Source organism: Triticum urartu, chromosome 5A, assembly GCF_056163025.1.
Source record: "Triticum urartu cultivar PI428250 chromosome 5A, HENAU_Tu73, whole genome shotgun sequence".
Lineage (NCBI taxonomy): Eukaryota > Viridiplantae > Streptophyta > Magnoliopsida > Poales > Poaceae > Triticum > Triticum urartu.
The window spans coordinates 50631448-50645021 of record NC_141877.1 but is presented as its reverse complement, the minus strand read 5'-3'; the positions used below and the strand labels follow the sequence as shown (position 1 = coordinate 50645021).

At 48.6% G+C, this 13574-nt stretch overlaps 2 protein-coding genes across 4 annotated transcripts; both read right to left on the bottom strand.

Annotated features, from left to right (window-relative positions):
• Window positions 1-1343: 1343 nt before the first annotated feature.
• On the bottom strand, window positions 1344-5873 carry LOC147967951 (BTB/POZ domain-containing protein At1g30440-like). The gene is made up of 4 exons (XM_087525456.1): window positions 5236-5873; window positions 4401-4470; window positions 2860-4056; window positions 1344-2444 (listed from the first exon to the last, which is right to left on the bottom strand). Exons 1-4 carry the CDS (start codon window positions 5292-5294, stop codon window positions 1869-1871), a joined length of 1902 nt encoding a protein of 633 aa, XP_087381582.1. The 5' UTR covers window positions 5295-5873; the 3' UTR covers window positions 1344-1868.
• Window positions 5874-9297: 3424 nt separating this feature from the next.
• LOC125507785 (protein TRIGALACTOSYLDIACYLGLYCEROL 2, chloroplastic) lies at window positions 9298-13286 on the bottom strand. 3 transcript variants are annotated; one of them, XR_007282989.2, is made up of 7 exons: window positions 12816-13272; window positions 12218-12602; window positions 11452-11781; window positions 10503-10618; window positions 10309-10399; window positions 10029-10230; window positions 9298-9486 (listed from the first exon to the last, which is right to left on the bottom strand). XR_007282989.2 is itself a non-coding variant. In XM_048672282.2 (6 exons), exons 1-6 carry the CDS (start codon window positions 13142-13144, stop codon window positions 10138-10140), a joined length of 1344 nt encoding a protein of 447 aa, XP_048528239.2. In that variant the 5' UTR covers window positions 13145-13272; the 3' UTR covers window positions 9831-10137. The 3 variants fall into 3 exon arrangements, 1 of the variants encoding a protein (XP_048528239.2); XM_048672282.2 differs by lacking the exon at window positions 9298-9486 and having other exon boundaries at window positions 9831-10230; XR_007282990.2 differs by lacking the exons at window positions 9298-9486; window positions 10029-10230 and having other exon boundaries at window positions 10351-10399; window positions 10503-10722; window positions 12816-13286.
• Between the last annotated feature and the right edge of the window lie 288 nt (window positions 13287-13574).

Here is a 13574-nt window from a genome sequence, read left to right as displayed (position 1 = left end):
TTAGGGCAAAGGTATTCACCTGAGTCAGGAGAGTCCCCGTGATCCAGGATGAAGGTCGCCGGAACCGTGGATGATGAAGATGGTGGGTGCAAGTAAGGTGGGAAGCGGATTGATCCAGTGAGGAGGCTGCAAAATCGAGGAGGACGAAGGCGGCGGCGGCTGTGGGCGGGTAGGATGGGGTTTCGATTTGGGGTATTTGTACGAGGAGGAATGGATTTAGGTCGTTGGATGAAGATCTCCAAATCTACAAAATTCTAATTTTGGCAAATAAAAAATAGTTAAGTACTAAATAATGCACCCCATCCCAAAAAGGGGAAAAAGAACAATTTTGATCTCTTCCCCTTTCGTCTTCATAACCAGGAACTCGAGCGATATTGTTGAGACAAGATTCACCTCGAGTCAAAGCTAATAGCAAGGTAAAGGCTAGGCGATGACAAGTTAGAGGTTATGATGATGAGTTTCATCAGAGTCGGGAGAGTTTTGAGGAAGCGATTGATCCGTGGTGGAGAAAAAAATAGGGAGGATGGAGGTGGTTGTAGTGGGTAAGGCATGAAGGGTGAAGTTAAGTTTTCAATATGAGAGTGCCTATACATTAGGTACCTGAAAATTTCATCCGCGTCGGTCACTTTCGTCAGGACCGCTATATCTTTATCCAACGGCCAAAAGCATATCGTGCATTGTTCATCTTTAACCCCATCTTCTTCTTCCTCACACAATCACCCCCGCCTACCCCACCTCAACCGTCTACCTCCGCCACATGCGGCCGGCAAGCGCTGCCACACGCCACCCCGCCCTTCCCTCAGTGTCCCCCCCTCCCTCCCCCCCCCCCCCCCCCCCCGCCATTGCTTGAAGCTATCGCGACCATCCCTCTGAGCTCCCCAACTACATAAACTCTAGCGACCCCCCACCCCCCCCCCCCCCCACCCCACCCCCCCCACACCACCACCCTCCTTGCGCCCATATCAAGTTTCGGACTCACTATCGCCGGTTCATGCTCGTGCACGGCTCGGCCTTGCCATGGTCGGCATTCCTCACACCATCCGCGCAAAATTGCACCTTCAACCTCACGCAAAGCGGAAATTGTCCGACGCTCAAAAGAATTTCAGGTGCCTGACGATTAGCAAACACATTTGAGTATTCCTATCAAAGATGAATACAACAAAGATCATAGAAAAATCTATTTCAGCCAACTGAAAAACATATTACTACGAAAAACTAACATTCCTGTGTTTGTACAACTCTGATGGTTCTCAATTGACGCCATGAGCCAGAAGATCTTCATCCCACGCTAAAACTATGCTATTCCGAGAGAAGATGACAGAAATTGATTAAAGGAGTAGACAAAAACAGAAAGCAGAGATGAATTCCAGCATACACCAAGTGCTTTACAAGCTGAGCAATGTAACAAATCCACAGAGCATTTGGGCAGGGCTTTGAAAGACTTTCCCTAAAATACACTCACAGTTGATCACTGCCTTACAACTGCTGCTACTTCAGTGAGACATCTACTTGACTCATGAACAACTCGACTCCTTATCTAGAGATGCAGCAGGGGTAGGGCAGTGCAACTCTCTAGCTAAATCATGGCAACCAAAAGGTGTTTGTGAATGCCTGAAATCGAACCATTTCCCGCGAAACCCGCGCCTCGGTCACTCTTGCTCCAGTTCTTAGTTACTACTGCTACAACATTACATTGCTGGTTCCATCTGCACCGCTAGTACCACCCAAAACATCACAATGGGTTCAGAAGTCATCAGTGACAGTTTCACCTGAAGAACTCTTGCCACTGCACTATCAGCCCTGAAGCTCTCCGCAGGAAAACCATGGAAGCCAAAAGGAGTTCCAGGCCAGGGTAAAAGCTTCAGAGCTCATGCATCAATGGTGAGGTGCTTCTTGTGACTGGACACCTTGGCCTGCAGCTTCTCCAGCTTGGCGCTGGCGCTCCTGTGCCGGTCGTTCATCTTCCCCTCCTCGGTGCTGCACATCTGCAGCTTCATCTTCAGGCTGAACATCCGCTGGACCCGCGCCGCCCACCCGTCCTTCCCCGCGGCACCGCCGAGCTTCCGGATGTCCTGCCGCATGCCAGAGCACTCCCTCTCCAGCTCCGCCAGCCGCAGCCGCATGCTGTCCATGCCGGCCCTGAGCGCCTGGTTCTCCCTCACCGCCGCCGACGTGACCCAGCGGGCACCGGCTTCGCCGGACGTGGCGATGGTGCCACTGCCATGGAGGGGGCGTGAGGATCCTTCCAGGTTGTCGGAGACCATAAGGCACCCGGCGATGGATGTCCGCAGCTGGAGCTGCTCGAAGAAGAGGACCTGCACCACCACACGCAGCGGCAGGCGCTCGTTCTGCGCTGCGTGGGTGCATGCCTCCAGGGACAGCTTCTGGCAGTCGATCAGCCGGCAGAGATGCTCGCGCTCGGATTCCGGTAGACAAGAATGTGCCTGTCAGCATTGCAGAACAAGACTAAACAGCATCAGCAATGGTAAAGTTCAGAATTTAGCAAGTCAAGCGGCTAAGAGTGACGATGTGATTATTATGGAAAACAATAAACAGCATTAACAATGTGTATGTGAAAAAAAATGCAAATGTGTCTTCATTTCTTGGCAGAAAAACTTAAACATATATGGACATTAGTGTCACCATGCCTTTGGAAGAAGTATCAATTTTACAAATTACAACACTAGGGCATGTTTGGTTGGCTTCCACACTTGGCCACATTTTTGTGCCACCACAAAAACTGTGGCACGCCACTTGTGGCAAACTATGGATGGCAACCAAACATGCCCCCTTTGAAGTGGAGATGAAGAAACTGCATGGTAACTATTTTCAGATAAAAAACAGACTCAAAAGTTTTACCTTCAAGTATACATCAATGGCGCGGTAAAGTCCATCGTCTAGAGGCCGGGCATATTCAGGCAAAGCAGTTGCAAGAGATTCAAATTTCGGTGGCTTCAGGTTGATATCTGGTGCAATCTCTGCAAGGTAGCCATCAATCAGCTTGGCGACAGCGGTGATTGGTGCAAGTGAAGGAGAACCCATCACATCATCCAAGCACGGGGAGCCACCACCCATGGTCTGATCCATCGCCAAGAAGTGATCAAGGATCCTGCGCACACATTCGACATTGTAGAGCGTGTCCATTGTGTACGAGAAGTTCGGCAGCAGCAGATCCTCCAGTGTGGCTTCATCTAGTTGCATGCCAACCCTTTTCTCCAAGTTGGAAATGCAAGCACGGCTGACTTTCAGAATCATGGCAGTTCGAAGCAGCCAGAGCAGAACGTTTGTGGATATCAGGCCTCTCTGAAGAGGCAGCATCCTGTCAATGTCCTCAAGCAAATGCCTTTGTTCTTCCTCGGATAAGGTAGCAGCAGCAGAAGTCAGGGGCACTGGTCCCATGCTTTGACGCCTATTCAGTCCTGGGAGACACTTCTTGGCATAGTACGTGAGTGAACCGGCGACGATCTCCTCCTTGGCGCCTCTTGACTCCATGGTGGAGATAAGCCTCTTGTATGTAGGGAAGCTCAATGATGAAGCATCATCATACCACCAATCTGAGCTGAAGTTCCCGAGCTTTGCGCCCGTGCTAATACCATTCCACAATACACTGCCACCAGGGCTATGCATCGCACCGTGCTCTGATACTGGCCAGCCAAAGAGGTCTGGGTCGATGCTAGCCTTGGCGGCCAACGATTCGACGCACCTCTTTGCAATGTGAAGGTCTTCGGCATGAGGGAGAAGGACATCACATGTCTTGAGTGCTTCCAGGGAATCTTTCCAGCTGCGGAGAACGACTTGGTTGAAGAACATTTCTGCCTGGTGGATGAGGTTATCCTGAGCTGTTTCTTCTGTCATCTCGAGATATTCGGCGGCGCAACGAAGGTGGACAATATTTGCTGGAGAGAGCTCTATCTTCAAACCATAACAGAACCTTGCCACTAACTCGAATGATTTTGCACCTCCAGGGATGTCAGACAGTTTGATGGTACATTCATCTTGGTCTGAATTCTCCTCAATCAACCTTCCCAAGATGGCACTCTTTGAAAGCAGAGGGAACTGCAAGGAGATAAGGACCATTTGGAACAAAAGGACAGCCAGTAAATATCAACCTCACACATTGAAGGCGAACATCGAGAGGAAGTAATTTGTAAGTGCTCTTTCTTTCATTCTTCTCCTTGAGAATCACTTTGTTAATGTATAACTATTAAGGACTACACTAATTAAGTACAGGTGTACAACTCATCTAAGAAAAGGTAAGGAAGCAGAGATGATGTTTTTTCTTCGAGCTTGTACCTAACGGTCTAAATACAAGCGCGGGCTAAGCTACAATATCTTGCTTCAAATCATCACAAATTTACAGTGGGCTACTAATACTGTAGTAGATTGAAAAGGCAAATTACCTTGTGGAGGTGGAAAGACATCTCCCCGACCTGAACGATAACGTCGCTGGGAAGTCCAGTTGTGCAGAACCTGCAAGGCCCACAAGAAGACGGTCATCAGTGAATCACTAACCACATATATTTCGGCTTGCACAGTTTTAGTGAAGCAAGTGAGGTAATGGGTACGAGTAGTAGTGTAAAAGAACAGCTTCCCTGTTTAACTTAGATGCTAAAGAGAGAACTGATAAGGCATTGTTTCATATCCTGACCATCTCTTTAAACAGAATCTATAGACAGACCGGCATTGCTTCTACAGAAGCTACTATAAAAGAGCAGGAAGGTCGCTGTAGGCTAGACTCTAAAAATATCCACCCTGAAGTACTGGAAGGGGACACCTGCATTATCTGGCATTTCAGCCTCACCAAACCTTAAAACTGGCCCTGTACATGAAAGCGAAAGGGGAAACAAAAACCCTAGCGCTTCATAAAGCACAACAAGAAGAGGAAGTAGTAGCAATGTGGGTGCAGACTGGAGTAAATCACACAAATCGCCATGCCATGCCATGCCAGAAAATTGGGCAAGAAAGGAAGATCCTGGAGTTCATGTCATGTGCCCCCAAATCCCCATTTGAAACACATTATACTCTTTCTACCTTTTCTAATTTTCAGACTATACATAGTAAACTAACAGCAGGAGGCCAGGAACAGGACAAGCGCGCCCAATTGTTTAATGTCGGCCACGAAGCTTCCAAATCGCACACATTTGCATGCATGGCAGCACAAGTCTGAAAGAACTGAAGCAAATGGCAAAGCCATGGCTGGTAAAAAAAAAGGAAGGAGCAGAGCATGGAGCATACCATGCTTGGCCTCGCCTGGTGAAGGCGTCCGGCTTGGAGCCCAGCTTGACGGAACCCATGGATCCCTGGAGGGGGGGACGGATCTGACTCCCCTGCGTCCAAATCCGGGGAGCACGCACGGCACGAGCAGCACACCCCAGCCGGGTAACCGCCACTCCGCAGTTCTCCCTCTCTCTAATCAACGCCCCGGGCCCGAGATTGACCGAGAGAACACCACCATTGCAAAGCGCGAGGGAATGTGAAGGCGCAGAGGCTAGAAATTCCTCAGGATTCCCGGGGCTCGAGCTCTAGCAATGGGGGATGAGGAGCGGGGGCAAAGGCGAAGGGGAAAGGAAGCAGCGGAGAGTCCAAGAAACGATGGCCGGCGACTGCGGTGGGGGAGAAGGAGAAGGGGAAGGAGAGAGGGCGGCCGGCTGAAGAAGGGTGGATTGGTGGCGTGGGAGGGGGGCTGCGTGCTTGCAAATGGTGCATTGATGTGGGTTTGGAGACCTGGGGTGGGAACGAAGAGGGGAATGCTCCAGAGGCAGAGAGAGAGAAGAGATTGTTAATTTTTTGTTGGAGGAGATCTACCTCTCCTCTACTCTAATCCAATCTGGGGCGTGGTGCGGTGCAGTGAGAACTGAGATCCTCCTGTTGATTTCGGCTACTGCTGCTACTACAGTGCAGATCCATTCCGTGGCGTTATCTTAATGACATTTACAGTCTGCGCGCACAGCGTTCGTTCACCTTGTTTGCGATCTACGGCAGTACGGACCCACGGCATTATCTTATACTAGTAACACTCTGATCACAGCATTCATGCATTCATTCGCGTTGTTGGTGTGGTCAAATCCGGCACGTGGATAACAACATCTCATCATTATCCTTCTGCAAGAGGGGCAGCGAGCCTATCGCACTTGACACCGATGGATCAAATCCGGTCAGGTTTACACTTTCTACTGATGTACTGTATGCTTTACTTTACTAGTAACAGCCAGTAGACAAAAGCTCTGGCGTCTGCTCGCACATGGCCGGAGCCGGAGCCCAGAGCGCTTTGCTTCAGTTTGCTTTGCTTTGGGACTGCAACGGCAAGGAACGCGTACCTAGACACGGAGATGAGCAAACAAAGCCGTGTGCGTTGAAAACGGAACGGAACGGACGCTTGCTTGCCTTCTGGCCCACGCCGCGGCGGCTTCCCCCATGCAGCTGCAAAGAGCGGGGTATGCGCGACAGTCAGAGCAGAGACCACGAAAAGATAAGATTCCTGCTCCGCGCCGCGCCCTCACCGACAGAAAGTAGTACGTACTGACTGTAGGAGGCCGGTCCATCCCAGTGGATTTGCTTCGCCGTTGATTCTTCTTCTTCTCCTCCTTCTTCACAAGGATGAAAAGTGTTCGTCTCGGGGAGTGAATAAATTCAAATTATTCAGAGCATCTTCAGCCCGCGTGCCCTAAGAAGGCCCTTCAGGCGATTTTTCGGCCGTCGGCGCCAAAAAATCAACCCAGTCGCACCCCAAGGACCCAGTTTTTGCCGACTCGGGCCGAAATTGGCGTCGACAGACCCAACCCGAACCCGGCGCGCTGGGGGTCGCTCGGGGGCGCCGGGTGAATCTTTTTTGGCGCGAAGAGCCACGGGCCAGCCGCGTCAGCGACTCGACTCTCTTCTCGCCGCTTCGTCGTCCTCATCGCCTCGTTTCCCGCGGCGAATCAATGCCAAAACTGTGCGCCGGCCAGCCTCCATTGACGCCTCACGGGCGACGCGCGTCCCCTCGGCCGCCACGCCATCAAGCCACACGTAACGCGCCGGTCAAGCCTACCACACGGCCCCTCCGCCTATATAAGCCGACCACCAGCGCGCCGGAGGCACGCACAGACACTCCACCGCCGACGCGCCAGAGGGACGACTACCTCCGGACGGAGATGACCCGGCAGACCCAGGCCCTGGAGGAGATCGCCGCCCGCAAGCGTGGGCGCGAGGACGAGCACGACATCGTGGTCCTCGACAGCGACGACGACGCCCCCGGACCGTCCAACCCGCCGTGCCAACCGGGGGAGGGATGCAGCAGGGACGGCGGCGGCGGCGACTACACGCGGTTCTACCGCCTCCTCGGCATGTAGAACTGCAAAGGCGGGCGGCGGACGGCGAGGTAGACGGCGAGGAGCGGCGATGGAGACGGCGGGGGCAGCCCGTGCTAGTTTTTTTTGTAAAATATGTTTAAATTTGAACGAACTCGCCGATGTTTGCGTTAAATTTGAGCCGTATTTGACTTTTTCAAAAAAACATGGGCGCCGCGACTGGGGGGCATCACGCCCCCAGTGCGCGGTTTAGCGCCGGTGTGCCCCCAGAGGGCGATTTTTAGCCCCTCCTGAGGGGCCAACGGCTGGAGATGCTCTTAGCATTGGAAGTTGGAACATGGAGACAGTCCCTGGCAAAGCGTGGTTACAACAAGGGATGAAAGGGCTGTTTGGTTCTAGGCCTAGGAGTGCCACATTTTGTCACACATTTTTTATCACACTTGTCTAAGGTTAGTTCTTCAAAATGAGAGGCACAAGTTGGTAGGCCTAAGAAAATCTTGCCACACTTTTTGAGTGCATGTCATGTGGGGCCCTGGTGTGGCAAAAAATACATTGCCTAAGGTAAGACTTGAACCAAACATCCTTCTAAGTTGATCAAAATTGTCTAACCTTAGATGTGGCAACCAGTGAATTTAAGCGGACGAGGCATAAAACGAAATGGTTGATTGTGCCATGTGGTATGATTTGCTCAAAGTCAAAGATCTATACTAGTACTGTAGAAGGGAAGGAAAGTGGAAATAGGGAATGGCCAACAAACTGACTTTTCCATAGATGCATTGTGTGGTGACTTTTCCCCTCGGTGAAAAGTTCCCACAATCGTGCGGAACTTAACCGATCAGGAGTACAAAAAGTTAAGGAGCAAGAAACTTGATAATCTTCCTGGGCTTTGGCAATACATGGTCTCGAAACAGGCTCCTGCTCGGCTTTATATATAAAGCAACATTGGCAATAAATTGTTAAAGTACATGAGTTAAACTTCAATTGAGCAAGGCACTAAAAAGGAGAGCACTTACAGTAGGTATGATTTGAATAATCTTATAATCTAAGAGGCTGCAGTACCTAGGAATGCATAAAACATTCAGCACCACAGCTTAATTTTCTTGGAATAGATACTTCTATTCCAAATAAGTTGTTGCACATTCATGACTATATGCCAGAAGTACCAGAAGATGGCACTATTATTATTTTTTAAGTAGGAAGGAGAGATTTGTTCGGTGCCGCTCACATTATCCATATCAATGGACCAGGATTACCATACACAAAATGTGGACAAATGATGTAACTCATTAAGTTATAAAGCAAAATCATAGTACTATTATCCTTTATTTAGTATCCATCCTCGTGAAAAAACAAATAAAGTACTTTGTCCTTCTCCTTAGGTGAACAACACCAGCACTGCATGGGGGACAAAAGTCCGCTAGTCTTTGCCGCTCACACAAAAATCATGAATGAATTACTGGAGAAACATTGATTCCCGAACTGCTGTATGAACCAGGAAAATAAACAGGGAGAAAATCATACATAAATCATGGTCGACCCAATCGAGTCAAACAAGAACCTCCATCTTTACATTGCAAAGTCCTTTCCATGGTTGGGGACAATTCAACACTAGTTCATGAGGTCAAATACCAACAGTTTGGCAGAAAACAAAGAGCCAACAAAGTAGCCAAACAAGCAAAACACAAGTTGAACGTTCGTCTTGCAATTCTGTCGCCTCCAAACCTTGGCTCTCTCTCATCTCTCGGGTGTGGGTGGTTTTCTCCTAGGTGCCTTGCCACTTTTGGGGTAGTGTGCACCATAGCTAGAAATCTATGCAACAGCCAAGGGGGGCAATCAATATTATCAAGACAACCATTTTCTTGATTTATTTAAGCATTCAATGATCATGAATTCATCCTAGAAACAGCAATGAATCAGAAAGGTGGCTGCTTTGTTCATGCCAAACCAAGTCACCTCCCTGAGGTGGTTGCTCTGTTCTTGCTAATTCTTTATCAATAGAGCTTTGAGTTAAATATTTTTCCACTTATGTTGCACAACGTCTAGTAGCAGAGAAATCCTAGTCCGCTCACTCACTAAGGTTTCTATTTGCATTATTACTATATATGGATAGCACATTGTGGTCCAACTTGCTGACAAGGAAGGCGATCAAAATTCCTGGAGGCAGCTGCAGCTACCTTTTATGCAAGGAGGCATAGGCCTACGATCCAAAGAAGCAACTCATCAAATTACAAATCTCAAAGAATGTCATTGTGGGACAGGGTTGTGGCCTATATAAAAAAATAGTATATTAAAGGATAGGGTTGTTTTTAACATGTTATATGCAGCAGGCTATAGTTGACATAATGTGCTCTGAAAAAAAATCAAAATGTTGATTATCTAGTTTTATGCTGGGAAAGAAAAATCACAAGTTGGTCTAACCAAGTAAAATATAGTCTTACCATTTCACAGAACAAAAAACAGTCTATATCTAGAAGTATAATCTGAATTTAACAAAGACTGATAAAAGTAGTAGTTCATTAGATGTTCAGGAGCCACTGTTCATGGGACAAAATATCGACAATTTATAGATTGCTAACATAAGCACAATAGTACTAGCAAATTCCTTGTTCACACTTGTTCAACCACAACCGTGCTGCACACACAAAAAACCGGCCTGCTATAACTCCTCGACAACAACAAATAATACTGCTTTTCGTGTCAAGAATGCAGAAAAGATATCAGGAAAAAAAACTGACAGACCTCAACAATTATTAGCTTCTCTTAAAGATGCTTCAACCTCATCTGGATGGCCTACTCTACTCATAATTCTCCATCTCAACACATAACTGTGTTTTGTTCAACTGAGGCATCACAATAGTCTGCTAAGTGACTTAATCAGCAGCTTGATGTTCTGTCGTGTCGCCTCATCGCCAGTGAAACCAGAGATGTCTGAGCTGATACTCTGAAAGTAACCAAGGACACATGTAAAAACCTTGCTTGCCTCCAGTTTCAGAAATAACTAAAGATACAGATAACAGACCTCAATGTTCTTCAAAGTAAATATAAGGGTGAAAATAGACTGCTTGATTAGATCACTGTTCTCAGGGGTAAGCATGGAAGACTTCAACCTTCTGCACGGTGGCATAAGGACAAGTAAGATAAGAGTGCCATAAAATTTGCACTTCCAGGGCTATAAGAGAGCAGAAACAGCAGTTGGTAGGATTAATCAAGTACCTTAAATCGCCGGATGCCTCAGCCAGACCTTTAGCTATGGTTTCCACATCCTTCACCAGATCACTCTCACGCACCTCCGAGAGCAAAGGTTGAACTTCTTCAGCTAATGCTTCAATCTGTTCCATCACTAACATTTAAGTTGATGCATATGACATTTAATGGCACAACTAGTGACCACTATGTTCCTCTATTGTCTGCAAATAAGTTGAGATCCAGAAAACTGCATATATGTGGAGAAAGCATCAGCCACCCTGTTTTTGCAAACAGAAAATAAAAACCTAACAACATATGCCAACTGAGTGGAGGTCCTTCCCCTTGATGATGGTCCTGAAACAGTGCTAGCCAAGCATACTAGCCAGTGGCCGGGATAGGTATGCAATAGCAACATGATGGACCTAATCTTGAAATTTTCAGCAGTTCAACCCAAGTCCCACAGAAGTATGCGAAACTTGTATCAGTTTTGACAGAGTTAGTTTTGAGCTCTAGTATTGTAAAGATGACCAAGTTTTTTTTAGCAGTATTAAAACAGACTATGTTACTTGGTATGCTGCCCAATACCCATCATATGCAGGACATATATGGAAAACATGTTGATGCTCAGAGATGAGTATCAATAGTCACAAAATTAGGACATAATATATGCCATCACTTGACAAGACATGCTATGAGGTAATGCAGAACCAGGCCCCTATATAGTACCATATGCATTTGGCAAACGAGTCTTTCTTCACAAATAAAAAGAACTGAGGTTTGGGAAACACTACTGCAAAAATGCAGACCTGCTTCGCAGAACTTCATCAGGTGGGGGTCATTTTAATTTTGTAAAATGAAATCCTATTCAGAAGTATCGAGTAAAACAGAGTAGTTTCACAGATAATTCATTAGCTACATGTGGCAAACGTATCAAAGGATGCAAAATGTCACACAAGAATTAGTCAGAAGATTGTACCCGTGAAAGGAGAGGTTGTGCTTCTTCCATTATAGATGCAACCTTTTCTGCCAACTTGAAGCTTTTTTGAACACCAATTTCCTCCATGTCTCTTCCTAAACGGGTAAATATACCAACCAGTGCATCTAAGCTTACTCCTTGATGTCCTTTCATTCTCTCTTTGTCACAAAGGATTAAGCCTTCTTTGGAACAGTCTGCGTCAAGTGGACCAACTGAAGGTGTAGGGAGTGGATCTTTTGGTGTAATGTCAATCATTGTCTCCATTAGGAGACCAGATTGATTCACCTCAACCAATGAATTACGGGGCACGATAATTTTATCATCTTCAACCTGCCATATAGAAGAATTCATCTATCAGAGATTGAGTCCAAAAAAGGGAAGTCTTCTATAGTACAGCAAAGAAACTGAAGCACAGGCAAAAACAAGGGAACTATTGATAACAACTTACTAGCATGCCACACCCACTCATTATCATAATGGAACAGGAGAAATGTGACAAAATGATTTATTGGGCAAACTAAATTATGGTTCAGTTTTGAGAAATGCTTACACGAATTGCAAGCACTCAGGAAGAGAAGGCAATGCAACACCTTCCAGAGTGAATTTTGTCAGAGTTAGGGATTAACAACTTTAGTTTGTGTTCAGTTTCCACATACTACATTCTACACACTACAGTGAGAAATCTATGGATACCAGTAAAAAAGGAACTGTTGACATGAATTATTGATGAAAAAAAGAGGAGAGAGCAAGAAGTGTTGATACGCACCTCAACATATGCATCAATACTCCTGAGCGAAGAGTCGACGCGGACGACGCTCCCGACTGTGACCCCGCGTATCCTGAGGGGCGTGCCCACGCAAATCCCGCACGCCTGGCTGAACTCGAACACGGCGTTGTACTTGCGGAACCGCGATCGCAGCTGGAACCCCCGGAGCCACACGAGCGCGAGCGCCAGCAGGACTGCCCCGGAGACCATGAAGAGTCCCACGCCGCCTTCCCACACGCTGCGCTTCCCGAATCCGTAATCTCCCAGCGGTTGCACCGTCCGGCGCCACAGCTCGACGAGCGGGGCCAACGGGTTCTTGCCGCCATCGGGGGAAGGCGACGCTTCGCCGTCACTCGAGGTTGCCGCATTCGTACAACACAAGAATCTGCATAGCAGCAGAAACATACTATAAGCTCCACAGGATATTAAGTCTAATCTCACTGTCATAGTGGAAACACAGTAAAAGTTCTCTACAGCCTGACGTATCCATCACAAACCATCACCACAGCCCAGAACCGACCCATTCTGGTGGAATGGAACCACCCTTGTAGATATTGCTTAAGAGAAAAGCGGAGGAAGAGGAATCAGAGTGGCTAACCTATGGCGGAGTGGATGAAGAAGAGGCCGCCGCGCGGAAGGCGTCAGGGCGAGCGCCGGCGCAGGCGGAGCCGCTTCGCCGGCCAAACTGGAGGCCGGACGGCGCCGTCTCCGTGCCGTGGTCGCCCAGGGCACGCCCGGCAACAGCGCTGCTCCGCGCCGGGACCCTGTCGGTGGCCCGGTTCCCGACGGCACGCCTCGGAGGGCGGCGGCGAGCAACGTCCCGCGCCGGCCGCGGCTCCTTCCGGCCGCACAGCGGAGGGGGCACGGAGGGAGCAGCAGGGGCGCGGGAGGTGCGCCCGTGACCCTAGGATTCGCCGCCGCGGCCATCGGGCCCCCACCGCCGTGGATCCGTGGAGTCCGTCGCTGGGAGAGGCGGAGGAGCGAGGGCGTGGCCTGTGCGGTTGGTTGGGCCCGATGGGGGAATTGGGATGGTTGGGCCTACTGAAAATTCGGGGGCTATTCTCCTCTGCAGAAAAAAAAGGTTCTCACTTACGCTGATGGCGGACGCGAACGTCGTTGACCGCTTCTCGTCACTGTCGCTGTGGTGCAAAAACGTCTGTGTTCCTTCCAACGACGCTGCTCGGCTGCACTACGCGTCCAGTTCAAAGGTCTGTGCAAGAGATTGATCTCGATGGCGTCCGGTGTGCCACTTATGATGTGTTTGGTAGTCTGCGCGGATTTTGGACACTTTATGTACGTTAACGGCCGAGTGAAATCAGGCAAAAAGAAAATCATGTTGTGCACATAGTTTGTTTGT

Bases quoted from the DNA above. Each gene is read 5' to 3' on its own strand.
- LOC147967951 (XM_087525456.1), bottom strand. From the start codon at position 5,294: ATGGGTTCCGTCAAGCTGGGCTCCAAGCCGGACGCCTTCACCAGGCGA. The intron at 4,057-4,400 runs GTAATTTGCCTT...ATCTCCTTGCAG, and splicing joins TGTCTTTCCACCTCCACAAG to TTCCCTCTGCTTTCAAAGAG. The intron at 2,445-2,859 runs GTAAAACTTTTG...CAATGCTGACAG, and splicing joins CCATTGATGTATACTTGAAG to GCACATTCTTGTCTACCGGA.
- LOC125507785 (XM_048672282.2), bottom strand. From the start codon at position 13,144: ATGGCCGCGGCGGCGAATCCTAGGGTCACGGGCGCACCTCCCGCGCCC. The intron at 11,782-12,217 runs GTGCGTATCAAC...TCTATATGGCAG, and splicing joins GTATTGATGCATATGTTGAG to GTTGAAGATGATAAAATTAT. The intron at 10,619-11,451 runs GTACAATCTTCT...GTGATGGAACAG, and splicing joins CACAACCTCTCCTTTCACGG to ATTGAAGCATTAGCTGAAGA.